Genomic DNA, 25496 nt, shown 5'->3' with positions numbered 1-25496 from the left:
TCAGAAGAAATTACTGAGAATGGAGGAAGAGCCAAGTGAACCAAAGTGGTTGTCAGTATGAAGTCGACCCAGCTCCTGGAGCTAAGAGGTGTGTGTGTGTGTGTGTGTGTGTGTGTGTGTGTGTGTGTTTGGAGGGTGGTGCAGGGTGGAGGGGTGAAGCTAAATTGGGAGTCCGAAGCACAAAGGCCTCATTTTAAAATGTATTTTGCAGCTCTTCTGGCCCCATCTGCAGGCCCTTGAGATCACAATGCAGTCAGATTGGAATCACCATTTGCACTTTGAAACAGATAAATACCATACCATTGTGTTCTATCAAATTTGCATCTTTAGCCTTTGATTTTATTGTGAAATTAAAGTCTTTGTTTCCTATTTAAAGGAAAGTTGAAGAACAAGGTCAGAATAGGGAGTTTGGGGGTTTATTTTTGTACCTAGACACCCTTCTGTGAAAACCAAATTTATAGTAGGCTAGAGAAGGACCATAAAGATAAACCCACTTTCATAATGCCAGGGGGTCTGCAGAGAAGTCATCAAAAAGGATCAGAGGGTTCTGGTCTGGCTTCCTTTCTCACCCTTCGGGCTATGTGGTGCAGACATCATGAAAGAAGCTGGACTGGGTGTTTGTATTCCTGGGAATCCTCTCAGGACCTCAGAGCATGTTCTCCCAGACTTCTCCTTATCTCGTCTCCTCCCTGCTGCCGTCATCTGCTCCTGGCTCCTCTCTCCTCCAGTCTCTACCTCCCCAGTCCAATCTGTGACTAGGCTGCCTGCCCAGCTCAGTTTCTGCAGTTCAGTTTACCACCATCCTGAATGACTAGTGAGCAATAGGGAGCTCCAGGATCAACCAGAGAGTATGGGAGGGAGTCGGGGAAAGTCCTATTTATGATGGGAGAACTGGATGAAGGCCCTGGAGTCCTGGACCCAGGGCTGGACGGGGGATGCCTAAAAAGAGACATCCAGGTACTAAGGGAGTCCTTTGTCTTCATATTGATGGTGACACTTAGGATCTAACCATGTGGGAGAATAGGGCTTGTCTGGGGGGTGGGAGGGAATGAGCTTTAAATGAACACAAATAGACAGATTGCGCAGGGAAAAAAAGGAAAGAAAATCGACAAGGATGGTTTGGACGGGTAAAATGCATAATTACAGTCATTTGTGTGTCCTTCTCACTCATTACGCTTCATTAACATGCAGCACAGCCTCCAGACGACTATCATTACATGCATCAGACTGGACACGTGGTATGTTTTACCTGATTAGTAAAACGCTCACACTTGTAAACTCAGGTCCTCACAGTAGATTCCTTCTGCAAGATTGTTCTTGACTTAAAACTTTAATGAAGAAAAGCAAAAAAAAAAAAAAAAAAAGAATGGGAAGCCAAAAAAAAATTAAAGGAAACTTGCCCCTGCCCTGGCCACCGGCAAGGCTGACACAAAGGGGTTAAAAGTTAAGTGGATGTGAGCTTGAAGAAGTAAGATGGGGCCTCTACATAAAGTTGAGCAAGGCATCTGGGGCCTGCACAAACCTCCACCTTTTTTGGCCTCGAAGGCGGCAACCCCAGCCTCCTTCCTAACGTCCTCTGCCTTTGGGACTGAGCAGGGAAGCTCACGTTAGTGGCAGCCAAGGAGAGGGGCCGGCCTTGCCAGGACTAAAGAGGGAGGGGAAGGGAAAAGCAAGAATCGCCCACCCCGCTCCCGGGAGGAGGGGCGGGAGCAGCGGGTCCCCGGCCGGCCGAGCAAGCAGCGTCTTGGGCTCTGTGCATCTCTCCGGAGCCGCGCGGGAAGGATGCTGGGCCGCAGGGGCGCGCGCGCGGAGCGCGGGATGCCGCGGGGCTGGACCGCTCTCTGCCTGCTGAGTCTGCTGCGTGAGTACCCGCCGCGCGCGCGGCCCGCCGGGCTGGGCGGGGAGGGTCGCTGCTCCTCTGGAGGCCGAGCGCGCTCAGCCAGCGAGACCGAGGGAAGGGACCCTCGCCTCAACCCGCGCCCCCACGCCCCCACGCCCATGGCTGCTCCAGGCTTTGGGGGGACGAGGGCCCTGTGAACCGGGTCCAGCCCCTCACCTCTGAATCGGCGGGGCTGGGACGGGAAGGGAAAGCGACCACGCCGTGAGTGTGAACTAGGGTCCCAGAATCGGACAACTGCGACTCTCTGGAGTTGCCTCTGATATAAAGCGCTTTGAAGGTGCCAGTGTCTCTTCGTGTTACCAAAGGTGCGGAGCGCAAAGTTGGAGCCACAGCCGAGAGAGAGGGGAGGAGAGCAGCAGCAGCGTTTTGCAGCTGATCGTGGATTCTGGAAACCGGGGACTGGGCGCGTTGTGGGGCAGGGGGCCAGGCGCCCACCCACCGCCGGGACAGGGGGAGCCAGAACTGGACATTTTAAGGAGCAAAGCCAACCTGGGACGAGGCCTCAGGGCAGCGCGCAGGAGGCCCAGGAGGCAGGCTGTTAGGTGGCCAGAGGAGTTTGGAATGGAGAACAATCCGTGCAAAAATCCTTGCATTTAGGATCGCAAAGCTAAGTTACAGCTCGCTCTTTCGACACCCACACCCGGTCCACTGGAAGGACGGTGGCAGTGGATGGAGGTTGTTCTCAGGCTGCCCCCCTCTCCCACCACGACTCCTGTCCCTGGCACCAACTCGAGACTGTTAGGATTGGGGGTTTTCTTTCCCTGCGCCCCTCCAAGTTCTAAAACTAGTGGACAGGTCAGAAAACTAGCGGATGCCCCTCCTCATCCACAGTGCTCTTATTTCTTAAGGTCTTGCTCTCACTTCGGTTAAAAAAAAAGGGGGGGGGGGCGCCCAGTACGTATCTATCTCTTATTGCTTTCATTTGGGGATAACATTCTCCATCTCATTTTATTGCACTTAGAAGGTTTTAAACATTATAAGTTGTTCTCCCTTTTGCTCAAGATTCTGCCTTCAGCCCTGTAGGGCTCCCAATTCCCTACTCTTACTAAAGGCCAGCCAGCATGACCCCACGCAGTGGTCTGGGCCAGCCGGCCAGGACTCTTTGCTCTCACCCTCTTCTGCTGTCCCTCTTTGGGTCCACCCATTTGGAGAGCGACTGGTTCCCACCGGAGGAAGCTCTAAGTTAGGCTCTGGGTTGACCTGTTTGGCAGCCCCAGACTTGCCCTTTGGAGCAGGGAAAAAGCTATCTTGGAGGTGTCAGAACCCTAGAAAGGGGAACTCCCCTGGGTGCTAGACTGTGCCTTCATAACAGGGGTGAGTTGATCAGAGGCTGTGATTCAGATCAGATGCTCCTCTCGGCTTTGACTACACAGCTTGTGATGATGACCTGGTCCTGGGCCCAGCGAGGCCCACCCTTTGCTTATTTCCTCAGCTGGCCAGTCTCAGTCTCGCCTGCAGCAGTGGAGGAGGGGGGAGCAACTTAACCTCTTCAAAACCTCAAGTTGACATGTTGAGAATTTCAGTATCTCAGCTTGGGGGTGGGAGGTGGGGTATGGGGTCCCTATTCTCCGTCTTGCTAGACTTGGCTAGTTTGTTAGCACTATACCTTCCCTGAGAACTTTCTAGGGGGTGTGTGTTTTCTGTCCTGGGATGTATTGTGGAGTAAATGAAATGAGCAACTGTACCTTGAAAGGCGAACGAAGGGACATTTTGGAAATTCTGCGCTATTATTACTGTGAAATTTAGAGCAGAACGAGGTTCTGTGGTTTTCTCATCACTTAGACACAGAGCTTTGTTCTGGGAAGTTCTTTTTTCTGTCCCTGTGAGAAGTTGGCATGGGGAAGGGCATAGCAACCAACCAAAAGTAGACTTTCTTTGTTGGAAATCGGTGGCTTTGGGTGGCGATGGGAGGCCACCAGGAACCATTGCCACACCACCAGCTGGGAAGAGGAGACTTCAGGTCATTAGGGAACCCCAAGTGTCAGGTTCAGGGTTTTCTCCAAGCCCTCCATGGCCTGTGCTCTGATCTCCCTAACGATACCCCCCAGTCCCACCCCCTCACATTCCTCTTCTTCCTTTGGGTCTCTCTGTGCCTGCAGACCCCACACCCATATCCTGTCTGGGACTACATGTAAGAGGGGAAAAAAGAAAAGGGAAAAGAATTTTATCAGATATTTTCCAGAGAGAGGACTCCACCCTTTGAATTTCTGCCACATGGTGACTGAGGAGGAGCAGCCTTGGGGACCTCTGACTAATTCAGTGGCCCCTAGTACTCTCACTCGGAGGGCCAACCCTGCTGGCACAACCACCGCAGACGCAAGTCTTCAGCAGCATTCCTGTTTGACTGATAAAAACAGCACCAGGGCCTCTTTCTCTTATCCCTTTGGTCCCACCTCCTGGGAGCCGCCTTCACTTGCCCTCATCTTCTTCATTCTCTGATGCTTTGTCTCCAAAAGCTCAGGGCGCAGGGTGCCAAACTGCAGCAGATAAACTCCTGTGCAGTCTTACAAAAACAAATAAGAGGGAGGACCAGTTTCCACTTCTGATGGTCTCATTGCCTGATTTCCTTTAGACCCTGGGCAGGCAAGCCCGGGCTGCCTTTCGGGGTTGGATGGCTACCCAGCTCCACCCTCAGGGAGCCGGGCCTCCCTCAGTCATTGACTTCGCTTGATCTAACGAAATGGACTGAGCGTGGAGAACTGAAACTGTGGAGGTATGGAAACAGAACAAAAGCACCACCCTTCAGAAGAAAAGGCTTGGAGTCGCCAGGGCGGAATTTCCATATTTTTCTGGGCTTTGACTTCTCTAATGAGAACATTTTCTTCCCTCCTCAGCAAAGAAATAAAAGCACATTATCTATGACTTTAAGTCCCCAGGGCCCCCAATTTTGCTAAAGAAAAAGATGCATGCATCTTGGGAGGATGAGCTACAAATGAATGGGGATGTGTCCTCGGACCTACATGCCAGAGGCCATCTGGGAATGAATCACTAGGAAAAGGCCTTTTGGCTTCATTGGAAAGTCTGCTGTTTGTTGTTCTGGGGAAAAAAAACAACAACACAAAGAGCCTATAACGGATACCTTCCAGGGGAGCAGCCTCTCTAGGTAGCCAGTTCCATTACTTAAGAAAATTCCTTAAATAGTCTTTGGATGAGACAACCTAGACCCCTGGACAACCTGAATGTGGGATTCAACAAGAGATTTAATTGCTCAGCATGATAAAAGAAAATGGAACTTTGTATTTGATGAGCCCAAGAGGCAAAAGGCTGAAGGATTCCAGAGTCCAAGAAGATGGAGAGAGGAGGGGAGGTGCCTGGAACAGTAGAGGGACGGTGTTGCGTAGAGGGTGGAAAAGATCTGGCTAAGAGAATTTCCCTATGGTACGGCATGGGGTTTTCCATCTTGCACAGGGGCGTCCAGAATTTCAGAGTCAAGCCGTTGTCTCTGCTGGGCTGTACTGTAACTGGGCTCCAGGCTTTCCGACCTGCGGTAAGCACACACTAGCCCTGTGTTAGCCTCCTCCCGGGAGAACAGAGGGATGGGTGCTTGGCCAGCCCATGGTGAGGGAGTGCAGACCAAGAGCTGCTGTGGCCTGAGGACCGGGAGGCACAGGGCTTCCATCCAGTAGTCCGTGGCAACCAGGAAATTGGAGGAAGAGGTAACTGGGAGAAATGCAGGCCCCCAGAGAAAGCTTGGGTTACTGGGGTCCCACAGTAGCTGGAGGGGGTCCAAGACACATCATTTGAATGGGAACGGGGAGCCTCAGAGTCACCTCTGGAAGGCGTCAGCCCAGTTCTTTGTTTTGATCCAACAAGGTCCAAACTCCCCAAGACCTATAACCAGGGTGCCTCCTGAATGCTCCCAGGAACGATGGGTGGCTCACGGTCTCCCGGAGTAGTTCATTCCATTTTTTGTTAAAAAAAGAATAACCTCATCATTTTAAGCTTTCCTTGGTATTGCAGTGAAATTAGCCCTCCTGCAACTTCTAGTCATTCATTCCAATTCTATGCTTTCTATTAATTCACAGAATTACTCTGATCTTTCTTCGTGACAATTCTTAAGGCCCTTTGTAGTCACCCCACTAGACTATAAACTCCTTGAGGACAGGGATATGTTTAAATTCTAATGACACTCACACCGTATAGTGGGAAGGAATCTTCTCCCAGCAGTGAGCATGGGCCTTTGCACATTACTGGTGCGTATGAAAAATAAGAATGAATAAATCAGTGGAGAAAGTGATGTATTCTCCCTCCCCAAATCCTTCCTTTCTAGATCAGAGGTCAGCGCACTTTTGCAGTAAAGAGCCAGATAGCAAATATTTTAGACTCTCAAGGCACAGTGGCCTCTGACACATACCCTACTTTATTTTACTTTACAACACTTGAAACATACAAAAGCCATGTTTGGTTCGCAGTCCACGGGCTGGATTTGGTCCACGATCTGTGGTCACCAACCCTGATCTAGATGAAATAACACCAGGCCATCAAACATATAACTTGGTTAACCTCCCACGGACACTCCCTAATTTAATAAATGTCCTCTTAAAATATAGCATCAGATGAGAACCCTCTGCCTAGAAGTGGTTGGTGTGAATGTGCCTGACGCCGTCACCGTTCAGTCCAGGTGTTTATCTGAACCCAGAGGACTGTGCTAGGCGCCCTGAGCAAAACAGAGGGGTAGCAGCGATGGTTCTGGCACTCGAGAAACTTATAATGGAACTGAAGGGACAAGACCGCTACTCGGGAAACAGCGAGCATGATTTGTGCTCGATAAGTGATGGAGAACACGCCTTAAGGTCTTGGAGAGACAGACAGAAAGGGGCCAACACTAAAGAAAACCACTGTTTCTTGAGCGTTTACCAGACGGACTGACTGCTTTACACCCCTTATCTCTGCTACTCCTCAAAACAACTAGGAAGTAGGGACTGTTTTTATCCCCATTTAATAGGTGAGGTTCAAAGAGGGGAAGAGGCTTCCCAAGGCCGCACTGCCAGAGCATGGTGAAGAAGCCGTCCTTGTCCAGCCGGTGTGGCTCGGTGGTTGAGCGTCAACCCAGGCACCAAGAGGTCGCTGGTTCAATTCTGGGTCAGGGCACATGCCCAGGTTGTGGGCCCGATCCTCAGTGAGGGCCATGCAGGAGGCAGCCTATCGATGTTTCTCTCTCTCTCTCCCCCTCTCCCTTCCTCTCTCTCTAAAATCAATAAAGGAGAAAAAGAAAAAGAAGCCGCCCTTCTGTCAGGGTTTGAGAGCAGAGCCCAAGCTGTTTGTTCCCGAGCTCTGCCATCTTCTTGTCAACGCAGGCCACGGGCTCCTTCTTCCTAGAACTGTATCTCTATGGGCTAAGACACTCAGGCACTCTTCCAAGGAAGTCCTGTTGGACTGGATGCTAGAATTTGAAAGGATGGGCAGAACGGAGCTGACTGGCTAGGAGATAAGAAAATAATACCAGCAAAAAATAAATAAAACGAAGTGTCTATGAAAAGCAAGACCAAGTACAGTAAAGCCCAGTCTCTGGAAGTATGGAAATTGAGTTATTTAGGTTGAAGACCTTTCTAGATTGTTGAGGATTTGTGACCCCACCCACCTTGAAAGAGTAATAGTATCTTCAATGTATTAGTTGTAGATATAAATCTTATTAGAAGGTATTTATTACACCTTTGCTTCCTTTTTTTTTTATCCTCACCCAAGGACATTTTTCGATATTTTGTTCAGATAGAGTGGGAGGGAGAGAGAGAGAGAGAGAAACATCGACGTGAAAGGGACATATTGAGTGGTTGCCATTCGCACGACCCAACCAGGGCTGGGGACAAACCGCAACAGAGGTACATGCCCTTAGCGGGAACTGAACCTGGGTCTCTCTGGGCCCCAGGCCAATGCTCTAACCACTGAGAAAACCGGCCAGGGCACACCTTTGCTTCCTTAAGTGAATCAAAAAAAAGAGGACTTTAACCGGCATGAGTCAGATACATCATGAAAATAGTTTGGTCATGGTGCAACTCAGTGACATGGTAATGCTTAGGTGTATGTACTTATTCACTCCTACCATAAACGATTCTAGTGTTTTAGTTGTTGTTAATCCTCACCCGAGAGTATTTTTTCCATTGATTTTTAGAGAGCGTGGAAGGGAGGGAGGAAGAAAGAGAGAGAAACATCAATGTGAGACACATGGATTGGTTGCCACCCGCACACACATGGATTGAACCCGTGACCCTTCAGTGCAAGGACTGACCCTCTAACCACAAAGCCACACCTGCCAGGGCCAGACTAGTATGGGTTTTGATACTCATGTCTTTCCTGCATTTATTTCTGTTTCTTCATTTTTATTTTATTATTTATTTATTTATTTATTTATTTATTTATTTATTTATTTTTAAATCCTCACCCGAGGACATTTTTCCATTTATTTTCAGATAGAGTAGGAGGAAGGGAGGGGGGGGGAGAAATATCGATGTGAGAGAGACACATCGACCGGCTACCTCCCACATGACCCCGACCAGGGCCAGGGACAGAACCGCAACCAAGGTACCTGCCCTTGACCAGAACTGAACCCACAACTCCTTGGTCCGAGGGCCAACGCTCTAACTGCTAAGGCAAACTGGCCAGGGCTATTTCTTCATTTTTAGCTGCTGCGTCTCCTTATTGTTTCTAAGTCTCTTTCTAACTTTTAGCTTTAGCTAGAATATCAAATAACCAAGCTTAATAGTGTTGCATGTAAGACAAGAATAATTTCTTCTGAGTACCTGTAAGTTAAATGGATGACTTTTACTACATAAACTTTGTGACATCTGTTTTGGCTTCTTAGAATCCTCATTTTGCTAACTTCCTGAGACCTTGTCTTCTTCCCTTGCTCCAAGTTCAAGAGTTGAGATCAAATAGGATACCTAGGGTCAAATGGGGTCCTAGGGAGACACAGTTAATAAGATGGAATGAGAGGTAAACAAGAGCCCGGCCGGTGTGGCTCAGTGGTTGAGCACTGACCCAAGCACCAAAAGGTCACCGGTTCAATTCCTGGTCAGGGCACATGCCCAGGTTGTGGGCCCAGTCCCTGGTGGGGGGCATGCAGGAGATGACCAGTCGATATTCTCTCTCATCAATATTCTCTCATCGATGTTTCTATCTCTCTCTCCCTCTCCCTTCCTCTCTCTCTAAAATCAAAAGAGAAAAAAAAATTTTTTTTAGAGGGTAGACAAGAGAAGATAGTCTTTTCTTCTGTTTTTAAATTGTGCTATCACGTTTCTGTGGGTTGGGGGTAAGGGTTGTGCCTCCGGTTTGGAATGGAATAGGAGCCGCTTTCATCCCTCACTTCTAAGAACCTGACTGGTAGGCTGCCCTTCCTCCCTGCAGCGTAAGGGATCAGAAGTACAGATGAAGAAAAGTCAGGTGTGACGGTTTAATGCTATGAATGTGTGTGAGAGGTAGGATTAAAAAGAGGTCTGTGGCCCGTCTTGATTCTTATAAATGTCATTTCTTCAAGACCCCAGTCTCTTCATGGGAACAAACTCTACAAAGGGGGCCTTAGAGACTGTGCAACCAAGAAACTTCCTCACTGATGGTCCCTGTATTACAGCATCCAGACGAGGATCGTCTCCCAGGGCCCTGCCGAGGTGTCCCCTAGCCCTACACCAGCTTATACACACCCCACGCTCACCTTGCCGGTCTGCGCTCCCTCTCTGCCCAGTTTCTCCCGAGTCTCAGAGGCTTCCCTGCTCACCTAGGCCCAGGAACACGGGTGGGAGGTTGGGGTCCTGCTGTTGTTTACAGACGGGTACTGCTGTGAGTGCCTCCGTGCTTGGCTGAGTGGTGGGTGGGCGGAGGCTGCTGCAGCCCGAGCCCGACCCTTCGGGCTGGTAGCTGGCCCCAGCCCAGGGTTGCTTCACTCATCTGGCACAGCACCCCTGTCCTCCGAACGAGCAGCAGGTCTCTCTACACATCTGGAAAAGTTCAAAACTGTTTGTCTGGGTGAAGGAGGCCCCGGGGGAGGGGGTTCAAACGCATGACATCACCTCAGCCAGGGCCAGCTTCCTTTGGGAAGAGAAAAGGGCTGGTCCAAGCTGGGCCAGATGGGATTCCCAGGAATTGATGTGTTTCGGGGTAAAAGAGGAAAGGGCGGGCAGGAAGAGTGACATCAAGGGGGAGTTCCAGGGATGCTTGGAACGGCACCTTGAGAGGATGACCCTTCATTCCAGTTCCTACAGTGAATCCAGACCTTAGGGTCAGATTGCTGAGAGGGTCCTATTTAAGGCCAGAAGACTGACTCTGCTTCCCCGTCTATTTTATTTTGTTAAACTCACCCCCTGCCTAAGCCAGACAGGAGCGTCTTTTCTCTGCAGAGTAGGGAGGATGCATGCTGTTTCCTAGCAGTTCCGCCCCTCCAGGGCCCATTGCGCCTCACCCTGCATGAACGACGCCCCTTTCTCTCTGCCCAAACCCTGGCGATTCAGGCTCCCATCTCCACGCTGGAAATAGCAGCATCACTTTGGCCTTCTGCTCACCTGGCGCACGACATTACGATGATTGTTGTCCTCACCCTTAACATCAATCTCCTTGAAGCAGGTTGGGGCGGGGAGCAAATTCAGTACAGTGAGACTTGTCACCACCTTTAGGGGAAATGTCCTTGACCCCAGGTTACTGGCCTGACATTGAAGACTCACTTCCCTCTTGTTGCTGAGGGAAAGAATGGGTGTCATTCTACATTGCTTTTTACCTGGAAACCTCGGGGATGAAACACACCTAGCTCTCCATCGGGACAATTTAGAGACACGTGTTAGGGACCCTCAGGAGCCTTGAGGATGGTTCTGTGGGGGGTGGGCTCTGGATATCAAGTCCACCTCCAACATTCACAGGGTCCCAGCCAAGAGTACAGGGGAGGCCTATATGGCCAAAGACCTCAAAGTTTTAAATCAGGCCAACTGACTGATAAATAAAATATCTTCTCTTCTCAGACCTTGAAAAATATACCTTTATGGCCACTTGGAAGGCCGGGTTTGAATTTCAGACTCCCAGAGTCCTGAAATTCAGTTCCACAGGGTGGCTGAGCAAGAAGAGATGGCCCTTGGCCCTCACCCGCCCCTCTTCTCTTCTTAACCATAACTCTGGCCCACCCTGTAGAGGACCTTGCGTTCATGTAAGGGACACCCTACCCACATGCTTGTGCTCCAACCCTTCTCCCTGCAAAGAGCCACCTCTCAGTTGCCCTTGGGCCTTGGAGTGCACACTGGTGCTGCAGCTCATCCGCGGAAGGATGGGCTGGGAGAAAAGGCCCACGCAGGTCCTCAGGTGAGCAAGATGTTCTAGGACTTCTGGTCCCCGACGTGTGATCTGGAAGAGGGGCTAATCTCATGAGTGGCCCCATGGTTTGCGAAAGGGCAGGGAAGGAGGAGGAACAGAGTGTGGGCTCTAAAGTTCAGGGTCCGGGCAAGAAGCTTCCCCTCCCCGGGTCTAACGACACCGCTGCTGGGAACCCCAGGAAACCTGGAAGGGCAGGGACCCTCATGAAGAACTTCAGAGACTAACAAGATCCAGAAACATTGTCCTATAGCAATTTTGCATTTGTCTCGTTGATTCTCCCAAGAATCTATGAAATCTAAGAAAAAACCCTCACTTTAAGAGATTCCTAAACTGAGACATACAGGCATGCACAGGCACACCGTAAATTGCAGAGTTACTGGCAGGGTCTTGCCATTACATGATGAGAAATCAGCCCGGTGTTGTCCAGTTCATCAGCTAGACTCTAGGGCAGGGACTCCTGAAAGAAACCTTGGGGTTGCAGTTCTTCAACCAAAGGAACGCGGGATAGGTTTAGAGGCCATGAGGGAAAGGATGAGGGGAGTTGGGAATGGGAAAGTCTAGGAAGAATAGAAGATTTTTCAGGGGAGTGCATAGAGAACGGTGTGAACACAGTGATTATTTCAAGAATGAATATGGTGGATGGAGAGTGATGGAAAGAGAAGGATACATTAAAAAGGGAATAGAGGTACATCCTCCTCACATTTTAGAGCTTTGCGATATTTATTCAGGTATAATTTGATATTTTAATGTTTTAAAAATATGTTCTTATTTATTTATTGTTTTGTTTTGTTTTGTTTTGTTTTTAGCGAGAGAAAGGAAGGGAGAGAGAGAAACATCAATGTGAGAAACATTATTCAGCTGCTCCTGCACGCCCCCTGCTGGGGATTGAGCCTGCATCCAGGGCATGTGCCCTGACTGGGAATCAAACCAGGACCTCTCAGTCCCTGGGACAACACTCAATTCACTGAGCCACACCAGCAATGTTTTACTATTGTACTTAACATGTTGTGAACATGTAGCCTCATACACTCACGTTGCTGTAGTTTTTTCATAATTTTTTATTTGTAATGACTATAGTATATTAGGAACATAGGCCATTTACCCTACTGTGATTCATTTAGTTGCAACTTTTCCCTCCTGTGATGATCCTCCTGTAGATAATACTATACTAGACACTTGGTACATACAAATTAGTTGCCTGTCCAGGAGGAGCCATAGCTGTTGCTGCTGCCTTGCCAGGGGTGGCAGGAGACGCTCTAACGTGTCATGAATTTGCTTGTAGGGGCCACGCTAATCTCTGTAACATTCCAATGTTAGTATATGCGCTGTCAAAGTGAGCACGAGATACTCTAGATGGATTCTACTTGAAGTCGAGAAATTGAATTAGGTGATGTCATGAGCCTCCAGGACAATTTAAGTTCTCACTTTTCCTCCTTGCTGTCCTACAGCCTCTGGATTCACAAATACAGACAACTCAACTACTGTTACCACAGAGTCATCTACCACAGGAATGTCTCCAACTGTTCCGATAGATGTATCCAGCCCGGAAACCATAACACCAAGGACTCGTGAAAGCACCACGTTCTCCCCTGTCTCTCAGGACAGCAATGGGACCACAGCAGCCATCTCAGGTAAGAAGTGTTTGTCTTGGGCCCCAGCCGGATGCTGCTGGTGCCTGGGTGAAGCCTTCGGACATTTGCAGACCACTCTTCCTGCCCCTGCTGACTCTCATAAATGGAAACATAGCCCCTCGTGAAAATGGCTTAGACATCATGTTTAGGATACCCTGAAGTAAATGCTTGATCATTCTTCCTGTAGTGACAGCTTTCTCAGGCCAGTACCATGCGGCTGACCCTGATCAGGAATGCTCCTCGTCCCTCTGCTCTCATGCTGAGTTCAGCTTGGTGATAAAATAAGAATTAGATGAGAACACCCTAGAGATCTCTGATCTTTTCTACGTGAAGGGAGATGTGCACAGGTTCAAGTTGGGGGTCTTTGACTTCTCTAGGGTAGACCAGCATTCAGTTAAATTTCAGAATCCTGAGGGCATCTCTGATACATTCTAGATTACAGCTATGGTTCCAACAGCTGGCTTGAAATGAGTTTGGTTAGGGTTAGGACATGAAGTAACTCTTAAATCCACAAATTCCCTTTCCTGGGTTGAAGTCCATGCCTATGTCATTATCTGTAAAGTCTTCACTCAAGACAGTGAACTGAGATTGTGTGTGTGTGTGTGTGTGCGCGCGCGTGTGTGTGTGTGTGTGTGTGTGTGTGTGTGTTTGGGAATGTGCCCACATGCATACTTGTGTTTTGGTCTTTTTCAGAGCCGACAGTCAACTTTACATCCACTTCCGGAATCACCCCAGTTCCTGGAACTGTGAACTCTTCTGTCGAGACACAGACCTCATTAGCCACCATTATGGCCTCCACCCTAACCAACTTTTCAACTTCAGAGATGACCTTGAAGCCCAACATGTCACTTGGAAATATCACAGAGCCCCCATACAATAGCACCAGCCTTGTGACATTTTCCATTAAACCTTATACATCACTTTCTCCTACGTCAAGTAGCATCAAGGTGGGTGAATTGGGTCAAAATGGCAGAGTGCCCTCTCGCTTCATATGTACACAAGCTCTATGCTCCCTTTAACTTCTCCTCATTCCAATAAGATTTGGGTCATTAAGAATTAGCACATAGCCCGGCCAATGTGGCTTAGTGGTTGAGCGTCGACCCATGCACCAACAGGTCGCCAATTCAACTCCCGGTCAGGGCACATGCCCAGGTTGTGGGCCAAACCCCCGGGGGGGGGGGGGGCATGCAGGAGATGGCCAATTGATGTTCTCTCTCATCGATGTTTCTATCTCCCTCTCCCTCTCCTTTCCTCTCTCTCTAAAATCAATTAAAAAAAAATTAGCACGGAAAATATGCAGCTTAAATATTGCTGGAAGAAGTAGAAAGGGGAACACGGGTGGGGTCAGGGGGCAAGACTGATCTGTGCCATGGGAACTGCATTTCTAGGAGTAGAGCATAAAGGGAATTCTCTGAGATCCATCCGATCCTCGGTGGATTTTTCTAGTACCTCTTGATCTGGGCTTTGATTAGGCCACCATTCCCTTTTGGCCATATCTAGAAATCATCTTCCATTTAATGGGGCTGTGTTTCCCAAAATGCTAAGGACAAATGCCATGTCCTCTGTGTGAGAGGGTTTGGCGGTTATGCCAGGCATAGAGAGGCGGTAAGGAGCTGAGTAGACCAGGGCTGGTGAGCCCAACGTCCCCTTCTCAGCCCTGTGGCTGTCAACAGCTTTCAGCACAAAGGGTAGAAAATATGAGGCCATAGCCCTGGCCAGTTTGGCTCAGCGGTTAGCGTGTTGGCCTGCAGACCAGAGAGACCCGGATTAGGTTCCCGCTAAGGGCACGTACCTCGGTTGCAGTTTGTCCAGGCCCCGGTTGGGGTCGTGTGGGTGGCAACCACTTGATGTGTCTCTCTCACATGGATGTTTTTCTCTCTCTCTCTTCCCCCCTCTCTCCCTCCCGCTCTATCTGATGATAAATGCAAAAAAGAAAGGCCATGGAACCTGAAAGCAGGCACTGGGGGCCCTGCCTGGTTTCTGTTTTTAATGGCACGAGAAAAGGAATCTGGAGAGGCCTAGGGGCCAGAAGGAAAATGAGTGCCACCAGGATCTGCCCGGCCATCCCATTACCTGTTTGCCTAGTCAGGGCAGGGCAAAAGTAGGTTTACAGTTGTGAGTGCTCAAAACACAGGGTTGATTCTTCTATCATGATTTATCGTATTCTTTGCCATACAACAACTGTAAACCTACTTTTGCCCACCCTGTGTGGCCTTTCTGCAAGTAAATCATTCACTGGAGGAAATACAGCCTGACCTGCCTTCTTCTATCCCTGGGCCTGCAAGCCAGCGCTCACCAAGTTGGCAAATAGCTCGCCTCTGCTGGGGGGAGGGGGGAAGGTGGACGGAGAGAGTGACTATTATAAAGCTCTAGCCCCCTAACAAATGTTTACATTTTCTTTTCTCTAAAATCTCCTAACAGGGTACGTCACAAAAATCAAACAGGGAAAGAGGTGGGGAAGAAAGGAGAGGCTTATTTACTTTTTGTTTTCATACAGGAAGAAATCAAATGTTCCCAAGTCAAAGAAGTGAACTTGACCCAAGCTATCTGCCTGAAGCTCAGTAAGACCTACAGCTGTGTAAGTCAAACTCCCCAACCCCTGCTCCTTCCCCTCCCCCTCCTCCCACGATCCCCACTCAACCTCCTTAGGCCATTTTGGACTAGATGGATGTTGGTGGGGTCTTAGCAAGGTCAGGCTACTTCTAGTACCCCAATCCTGAGCTTTGGGTTTAGGGAGAAGAGGCCCCATCTGGTGGACAAAGAAGGCAAAGAGGATTTTCTTTCAATTTAGTTGTTACTTTTTATCTCCTCACTAGTACATGTAATATATATAGTCAGATTTCAGCTTGTTTTTATATTAAGAAAGTCCTTCATGAAATATAAAATAGTCACCTAAAATATTTCTTTATTATATTTACTTACATATAACTTTAATTCATATAGAATTTTTTTACCTACAATGCTGTATTTTCCATATAACCATTTTCCTAACATTATTTCTTTCTTTGCTGATTAGAATGCTTCTTTTAGCTTACATTAAGTTTTCATATGTCACAGGGTATATTCTTGACAGATATTTTATTCTGTTTGTCTTTTTTTGCCTGCTATAAATTTTTAAAAGTTATTATACTTTTACATTATAGCACTTTTAATATCTAGCCAGGCAGTCCTTTGCTCATTATACCTTTATAAATGAAAAGTATTTTTTTATTCTTTTAGAAAAACTTACGGAACATCTTGTCAAAATTTGAAGAAAAAAAATTAAAATTTTAGTTGAGACTGCTTTAAAATTCCTTCAAATTCTTTCATTTTTTTTGGTCTCTTCTTATATTGTTCAGCATTTTGGTTGTTGTTTTTAGTTTTTAAATTTTTTTTCTATAGGTTTTATAGATTTCTTAAGGTTATTTATAATATAGACTTCTCATTATGTATTCCAATTAATTATTGTTGTTGTATTAGAAAGTTAATTGAATTTTGAATATTTATCTTGAGTTTAGCCATTTTGTTTAACTTGCTTATTAATTCCAGGAGCTTTCTAATTTATTCTTTTCTGTTTTTAAGGTAAGTTACTATGTTATCTTCTATAATGCATTGTTTTTCTCCTCATTTTTAGTAGTTATGCTTCTTGTTTCAGTTTCATGTCTTATTGCATTGGTAAGATTGTACAGCATGATGTTCATTTTTAATGATGATAGCAGACCTCATTGCTTTGTTGCAATAAATTCCATTTTCTGACAGTAACAAGGCTCTGGGTGAAGAATGGGATGATAGGAAAATGGTATTTACGTACAGAAAAAAAACATTTTCTTACAAGTTGAGAATTTATTTAGGGGAACCATATATATGTGATGTGTGACATGTATAGACTGGAAAGGGGCTAGGAAAAGACTATTCTGTAAAGGGCATTTTGTTCATTCTAACTACTGATATCTACCTGTGACTATTAATCGGGTGGCTCTGACTCACTGATTGGTTAAAATTATACCTAACAGAATTAACTCAGGACTTTTAAAAAGAAAAGAAATTGTGAAGACATAAGTCCATACCATGGAATAACTAAGTACAATTTGCAAAATAGTTAACTTAGACGTGATGTAAAATGCGCAAGTAATACTCTGTGTGTTTCTGATGCTGACTTTCAACTTTACTCATTTAAAACACACACAAAACTCCTTTGCTAATTATAGCTAAGGAAAATAACAGCTTCTGATTGTGTTCCAGATTCCTTTTCCTTGAGTCCTCCATGATTGTCTGATCATCAGCCTGTTCCAAACCCAGAGTGGTGCAGTGTTAGTTTTCCTCAGGTTGCTTTGTACTTTTGGTGTTAGAAGGCCTTCAGGTACTGGTTCCAACCATGAGAAACTTAGGCCCCACTCACAGCCTAATGAGAAGCATGAGGGGTTGGATTCCCCCAACATCACGCCCTTGAGTAATTACGTAATGTTGGCAAGCTCCTGAATCTATGTTCCCAGAACAGAAATGCACATGCGTGGTTCCAGCTCTCCAGACGCTCATTCTGCCCAGGGATTACTGAGCGCGGTGTGGGTTCTTCAGGCCTGTCTTCCATACGTGCATTCTGTAGACATCTGTGTCTCAATCGCTCTCCTTTGCTCCCCATCCTTTTTCTGTAGGCACACATCACCCATATCATCCAAGGAGAGGAAGGGCGGTCCCTCTCGCACCTGGTACCGCATCTCACAATCCTCGTTAGCAGAACATGTCACTCCACGTCTGACTTTCATTTTCTCTGCTGCTTTATCAGGTTAATTACTCTTCTGTGGTTGTGGTTTCTCAAATTATTTCCAAAATGTGGGATTACTTTATTCTCTTATGTCATACCCATTTGTCCAGGGAAATCCACACACACACCAAAAAAAAAAACAAAACATTTTTCATGGCAGTAAAATACACATGACATAACCATTTTTAAGTGTATTGTTCAGTCATGTTAAGCAGAGTCACACTGTTGGGTAGCCAATCTTCAGAACTCTTTCATCTTCCAAAACTAAAACTCTACACCCATTTAACAATTTCCCATCCCCCTTCCTCCTGGCCCCTGGCAACCACTATTCTACTTTCTGTTGCTATGAATTAGATTATTCTAGGCATGTCATATGAGTGGAATCATACAGTATTTGTCTTTTTATGATTGGCTTATGTCACTTAGCATAGTGTCCTCAGGTTCCATTCATGTTGTAGCATGTGTCAGAATTCCCTTACTTTTTAAGACTGAATATTTTTCCATTGTATGTACATACTACATTTTGTTTATCCATTCATCCACTGATGGACACTTGCGTTGCTTTCACATTTTGGCTATTGTGAATAATACTGTTATGAACATGGATGTACAAATCTCTCGCCAATGCCCTGAGTTCATTTCTTTTGGTTATATACCCAGAAGTGGAATTGCTGGATCATATGGTAATTCTATTTTTAAATAGAATTTATGTTTTCCATCACAGCTGCACCATTTCACATTCCCATTAACAGTGCAAAAGGGGTCCGATTTCTCCACATTCTTGCCAACACTTGTTATTTTCTTTTTTGTTTGTTTGTTTTTTTCAGTAGCCATCCTAATGGGCATGAAGCGTCTCATTATGGTTTTAGTTGGCATTTCTTAATGATTAATCATGTTGAGCATCTTTTCATGTGTTTATTAGCCATTTGTATATCTTATTGGAGAAATCTCTATTGAAATCCTTTACCCATCAATTTTGTTTTTAGAACTACCTTTCTTTCGAGCCATATCTGTTTATATGCAGAGGTTTCATGTATTCAGCTAGCTCATATTACCCTTATTCTGTCACAGTGACTCCATCTGAGGCCGACTGCCTTCAGCCTCCACATCATATCTCCCAGCCCACGCCTTCCTTGCCCTATGCCCAAACACTAAAGGTCAGTTTCCATGCAGAAGAATCACTTACAGATGGAGGGCTGATGAAGACAGTGTGCGCCTTGGAAAGAGCCTGAATCTGGCCTAACTTCTCGCCCTTGGTCAGCTGCCCACTTGTATGCCTTGTAACGGCTCCTATATGAACATAGAGGTTTTGCCTGTGTTGTCAAATTCACACCAAGTAGATAAAATTATTTTATTTTATTTTATTTTTTTTTATCCTCACCCAAGGATACTTTTCCATTTTTTGTACAGATAGAATGGGAGGGAGAGAGAGGAAGGGAGAGAGAGAGAGAAACATCGACGTGAAAGGGACACATCGAGTGGCTGCCACCCGCACGACCAACCAGGGCCGGGGACAAACTGCAACCGAAGTACGTGCCCTTAGCGGGAACCGAACCTGGGTCTCTCCGGACCGCAGGCCGACGCTCTAACCGCTGAGCCAAACTGGCCAGGGCATAAAATTATTTTAAAAGAGAGATTGGAGTAAAGAGAGAGAGAGAGAGAGAGAGAGAGAGAGAGAGAGAGAGAGAGAGAGATTAATTGGGAGATACCTTAAAGGTCGTTTAGAAAAATACCTGTCCTTCTCTCCCTACTTTAATGCTTCTTTAACATGTTAAGAGGCTTTGAAAAGTTTGAGGGTGCTGCTCTAGAAAGGTTGGATGGTTTTATTGTTGCAGTTATTATTTTTGCAAAGTGAAGTGTGCGAGCAGATGTGGTTAAGGACTCGCAAATCTGATTCTCATGAGCAAAATGGCGAGGCCGTGGCTCCCCCCTGCCCACGCTCCCATGATGTCTGCCCACAGCCTCTCTTGGGGGAGGATGTTTATTTCAAGCATCCGGAGAAGCATTGTGCTTTGTTCAGGATCCACCTGCTCCTCTCCAGGCCCAAACACAATTCACTGATGCTGTTGGATTCCAGAGTGGGAGGCTGGCCGCTGTTATTCCCTTGAATTTAGTCCAAGAAACTAAGCAAGGAGTGGAGGGACTCTGTGTGGAGGCCAAACCAGTTGGGATGTTAGCTTGAACAACAATGCACTGAGTTCTTTTATTTATTTGGTGCTATGCTTAGTTCAGTCTGGGTTCCAGCTTATGTAATGTACACCTGCTCCCCACACGACAGAGTCTAATATAATTAAACATCAAAATGTGGATTCTAGATGACAGTATATAAGGCATTGCTATTATTAATAGTACTAGTGATAGCTGCCATTTTCCCAGTGCTTATGGGGTTTCAAACACCTGTGGGCGCTCTTCATACAACACCCCCTTACTCACCTCAATGACTCAGTTTCCAGCTAAGGAACCTGACGTTCAGACAAACCGCATGACATGCATAGAATCTAGTAAGTAGCAGAGCAAAGGTCGATGCCCATTCTGATGGGGGTAGGACCAGCTTCAGGGAGGAGGTGGGAATTGGAAGGATGGGAAATCCAAGGGAGAAGGCAGTGTTCATTCTCCTGCAACTAGGGTTGTGACAGTCACAGGCTGTCACGTCCCCAAGGTTTCTCATGGTGCCCCCCCAATAAAGGCCTCTCCCCACCAGCTTCTCCTGTACACTTTCTACCCATTCTTCAAGGCCTGTATTGAGATGCTTCTGATAACCCCACACCAGATGTGTGCTCACCCTCCTTTGAATGCTCACAGCATCTTACTTGTACCTTTCTTTCGTAAATTAGCTCTGTGACCTCTTGGTCTCTTTGTGCCTCAGTTCCTTCATCTATAAAATGGGGAGAATTATAGAACCTATTTCATAGGGTATGTGAGGCCTAAATTAATCTATATGTGCAAAACACTTAAAACAGGGCCTAAGACCTAGTAAACTTCATTTATTTTTATTGCCATGCACTCAAACTGAGAGCTTGGACATGTGGAATTCATGCGCCCCCCCCCCCACACACACACACACACTCACGACACACACTCATACCCACAGAGGTTTTCACACAGTGTCTTATCCTCAGGACTTGATAAAGGTCAGAACGGCTGAGTCTGGTTGAGGAGCAGCTTCTTGGACTCGGCAGGTTGAAGGTGCCATTTTGTTTAGCTTGTTTCTATCGTGCAGGAGCCTTGTCCCTCTGCCCTCTCGGGAAGGAAGCACGTTTCAGCCAGAGGTATGTGAGAAGCCCTCCAGGCAGGACTTCCTCCTTCTCATTCAGCGGGCAGCTCAGGGGAAGCCATGCACAGCGCTCAGAAGACCACGGAGACTGCTGATTATACCCAATGTGGTGTCCACACTACCTATAGCAAATGCTGTTTTAAAGAGCCAGATTTTTCCAGAAGCAGGACCTCTGCCCAAAGACTAAACAAGGGAGATGTGCAGAATTCACCCTTTTCCGGAGGGGTGACGCAGCAGTGGCCCGATAAATCATTTCTCTGAGGCCTCGGCTCCTGGAGGGTTCTGAGGCCACCACTGGACTCGTCTCTCTGACTCGGAGCTTAGCTAGTCCCGCTCTCCTGGCCTTATCCAAGCCCAGGGAGATTTACTCAGCTCCCTCAAATTCCAGCTGAGGGAAGAAAGCTGGGGCCCGAGGCCAATCTTGACCTTGCCTTGTGCAAGAGCAAAGGAGCCTGGGGTTTCCTGCCTTGGGCCACAGCAGTAGGAAAATACCCAGGCTGCTGTCCAAGCTGGGGGGCCTCTGGCCTTGCACAGAAGCAGCCTGCCTGCAAACAGGAAGCTTTCTCCTCCACGTAGGCTCCATGCTGATGGGCCTCACGCGCCCCAGCAGCTTTCCCCCAACAGGAAAGTTGTCAGATCTGTTCAGGCATTTCCTCCTCCACCATCTGCCATCTGGACGGAGCAGAGAGTCTTGGTTTCCGTTCCTTCCCTGCGCGGGGAGACCACTCTGATTGGAGGCTGCTGGAATAAATCCTGGGGTGCTCAAGAGCAGGGCGTTGGCATGGCACAGAGAGTGCCCTTTCCTGGAACTCGCTGTTGACGAATCATCAGAGTTTATCTTCTGAGTCTGAGTTGCTGAGTAGGACTCAGTTCCTAGTACGGACCAGTCAGCAACCTGGAGGAAGACCTATGAACCTCAAAAGCATGGATTCTATATTTTTAATGGGAAAGGGGGTGGGAGACTTGACCAAAAGTTCATTTCCATTTGCACCATGATCTTTGTGAGACCCCCTGGGGAGTAAGAGGGACGGGACTGAGGATCCTGCTGAGTGTGTGGTCATAGATTTGGTCTCCTCCTCACCTCTCTTGGCTTTTCTCCAACCATTTGGGGCTATGTAACCTTGAAACAAAGGCTATGTTCCTCAGTATTGCAATATTAATATTTTTTTGTTATTGGCCATTCCTTTTTAACTTAATTTGAATAGTAGATATGGGCACGGGCAATCCTTAGATAAGATATTTTGTAAATTTGTTCTCTGGCATCTTACACCAAAGACACTAATAGATACACATTTTGGTACTGAGAAAATTTTGAGTGCTTTTTCTTACTGTGTTCTCGCCCACATATAGTTCACGGTATCTCTTTTCCAGTTGGAATTTTAGAAAAGAAGGATTCTTCTTGTGGAAGCTTTAACCAGAATTACTGTAGAGACTCTGGATCCAGTTCAGGGCACACTGTTGAGTTCGTCTCCTGCTCATCATTTGTGTTTGTCTTCCCAGGAGGACTTTAAGAAGGACAATGGAGAGGACCTGACCCGAATCCTGTGTACGAAGGATCAGGCCGAGGCTGGGGCCGGTGTGTGCTCCTTGCTCCTTGCCCAGTCTGAGGTGGAGCCTCTCTGCCTGCTCCTGGTCTTGGCCAACAGAACAGGTACGGAGGCCAGGAAGGGGGTGGGGCTGAGGGTAAGGGATGCAGGGTAGAAATCAGGCACCTGAGCTCAGAGAACGCAGGTGCTGGGGAGCAGGGCTGGGCTGACCTGGAGAGGCCCTCCTGAGATGCACCATCTTGGCCATCAGAGCATCTTCTAAAACAGCTTAGGAGGGCAGAGCAGATGCGCTGGTTCAGCTTCTAGATTCAGCAACCCTGTTTCTAATTCTAGACGTTCCCAGCAAGATCCAGTTTCTGAAATCTCACCAGTCTGACCTGGAAAAGGTAAGTTCTGTAAGATAACGAGTCAGGGGTGTTCACTGGATCAGGGAAAATAACAACCCTCCCCAGACCCCCTATCCCCCCGGCTTCCCCTCCAACCTTTTGCACCAGCCTTCATCTTCCTACGCTTGAACCAAAATTTCACAGCGCAGCTTCATTAAGCGATGTCAGTCTTCAATCCTATTTAGAAAATTCCCGGGGCCGATGTCTTTTGTATGTGTTCACTGTTGGGTCACACACTGGGGTCTAGTGTGAGTTGGACTCCTTTCTAAAACCCACATGCTACAAGTGACTAGACTGTCTTTGCTGTGTCTCCTCTTTAAGCTGGGGATCCAAGACGTCTTTGAAGAAAGTGTTGGGAAACACCAGAGCTACCCCCGTAAGACCCTGATTGCTCTGGTCACCTCAGGGATCCTGCTGGCTGTCTTGGGCACCACTGGCTACTTCCTGATGAACCGCCGCAGCTGGAGCCCCACAGGAGAAAGGCTGGTTAGTTCCGGGGTCTGGGCCAAAGGAAATGAGGAAGACAGTGGTCTTTTGGAGAGGTCTCTGAATGTCATGTTGTAGGAGGAGAAATACCAGAAAAGGCACTTTTGTGCATTTACGCAGGGATGTGCGAGCCTATGCCTACCGTGTCCTTGGATGAGTCAAAACCATATACAGGGAGGGTGGGGTAAAAGCAGGTTTTCAGTTGTTTGTGTATAAAATAATTACAATAATGAATAAATAATAATATAAGAATAAACTCTGGGTTTCACGTACTCACAATTGTAAACCTACTTTTGCCCCTCCCTGTATAGCACACTGGGGATGGGGGAGGGGCACGAACTGGGACCAGCCCACCTCACTGTGGTAGCAGATGGTTCATGCCATCGACTTGTTATTCTCACTGGGATAGTTCATCTGGGTACGACCAGAACAGGCTGCTACATCAGCCGCTTATTTGCAAACATTCAGTGGCCATGGGCACCCCTTGGCTCACAAGGGGGCATGTGGAGGGAAAACGTACTCAAAACAATTTTTTTGTTGTGTGGAAAAACCTAATTTTGAAGGGTTCTGGAGGAGGGAGGCCCGGCTGGGGCCTGGCTCTTGGCCTCGGGCCTGGGGAGGTCCTCACGCCCGGGGGACGGCCTGGCGAGCTCGGTGGCATGGTGGTGCCTCGCCTCTGTCCTCTCTCCCTAGGAGCTGGAACCCTGACTGCTCTGCAGGAAGACAGGAGTCTGCACGCGCAGCTGCAACCCCCACCCTCCCCTCCCCACCGGGTCTCGCTCCCCTGCTGCCGGATAATACTCCTTTATTTATGCACCGTCTAGGGCGAAGACCCTTATTACACGGAGAACGGTGGAGGCCAGGGCTATAGCTCAGGCCCTGGGGCCTCCCCTGAGGCTCAGGGGAAGGCCAGTGTGAACCGAGGGGCTCAGGAGAACGGGACCGGCCAGGCCACGTCCAGAAACGGCCATTCAGCGAGACAACACGTGGTGGCTGATACCGAATTGTGACTCGGCTGGGTGGGGCAAGGCTGGGCGATGTCTGGGGCACCGGGCCTTCCCCGCGTCTGGCCACCCGCTGCCCCCCGCCGGAGGCGCCATCCTTGCCTTCTGGCCTTCGCCCCTGCACACACCCTCCAAGGCCATTCCTGGGGCCCTGCGCTGCACCCTAGAGGGGTTCTCTCCACCTTGGGGAGAGGCAGGTAACCTGCCCTTTATACATTCAGCTCCCTGAACCCAGCCTCTGGTCGTCTTCGAGTACGGATGTGATGGGGAAAGCCGAAGTCAGAGAAACGTCCAGTTGGGGTTGATGGTCTTCAGCATTCACACACGGCCCCTTTCGTCTCCCTCCTCTGCCTCATGTAGGAACTCCCAGGAGAAAGCCGGGGCTTTTCTGAGCTACAGTTTCCTCCCAGGAGTCTTTGCCTTTCACTGTTCCTTCCGTATATTTTCTTCCACTCAAGGGAAACCAAAGCAACCCGCTACACTTGCTCCTTTGTAATGATAGAGCCAGAAAAACTCATCTCACACCGTGTACCTTAGGCCCCTCCAAGTCACTGTGGATTCATTGCCAGCTTCCCCGCTGCTGTCCAAGTTGCCCCCAGTCCCCAGATTCCCCTGCATCTGTGTGCAGAAGCCGCTTTCTGGCTGAGCCTGAACGGGGCTCTGGGTTTCAGAACAATGTCTCTGTGTTTGGGAGACAGGGTGGAGGTGCAGGGGCACACATGTTCCTGCTCATGGGGACAGATGGAGGCGCGCAGATAGCTCAGTCCTGGTCGTCCTGGAAGCTCGCAGAGCCTCTGCGTGGGCTCCTCTCCCCTTTCAGTGGTCAGCGGGGACAGGAACACAGGGCCACATCACTGAGCCAAACCCCTTGCCCTATACGCATCTCAGGAAGCCTCTCGCCCTTAGGCTAGGTCCTGGCCTTACCCTGTGATCTCAGTGGCTTCCTCCCCCTCCTCCCCTGATTCCTGGGGTGAGCCATGTCCTCACTCCCCAGCAGACTCCCTTCTGTCCCTGCCTCCTCCACCCTGACCCCCTTCACTGCTCTGCAACCACTTGTGGCCAGGGCCAGGAACATCTTCAAAGCACCCTCACCACAAGCCACCTCCTCTGTGGGTGACCCAGGTCCTTGTTTCTATTTTTCCAGAGGGGTGAGCAGGGATCCTGATTTCAATGACGGTTGGAAATAGAACTTTCCAGAGATAGGATGATTGGGTAGATTTTTTTTTTCTCTCTGAATAAAAA

General features: G+C 48.0%; 1 protein-coding gene across 1 annotated transcript; it reads left to right on the top strand.

Moving 5' to 3' along the window:
* The first annotated feature begins 1781 nt into the window (after positions 1-1781).
* On the top strand, positions 1782-25496 carry CD34 (CD34 molecule). Its single transcript, XM_036272952.1, has 8 exons — positions 1782-1861; positions 12634-12816; positions 13510-13763; positions 15314-15394; positions 22332-22482; positions 22712-22764; positions 23086-23250; positions 24075-25496. Exons 1-8 carry the CDS (start codon positions 1783-1785, stop codon positions 24258-24260), a joined length of 1152 nt encoding a protein of 383 aa, XP_036128845.1. The 5' UTR covers position 1782; the 3' UTR covers positions 24261-25496.

The sequence above is a fragment of the Molossus molossus genome, unplaced genomic scaffold (genome assembly GCF_014108415.1).
Source record: "Molossus molossus isolate mMolMol1 unplaced genomic scaffold, mMolMol1.p scaffold_m16_p_20, whole genome shotgun sequence".
Taxonomy (NCBI): domain Eukaryota; kingdom Metazoa; phylum Chordata; class Mammalia; order Chiroptera; family Molossidae; genus Molossus; species Molossus molossus.
This window is presented reverse-complemented; position numbering and strand designations above follow the sequence as displayed.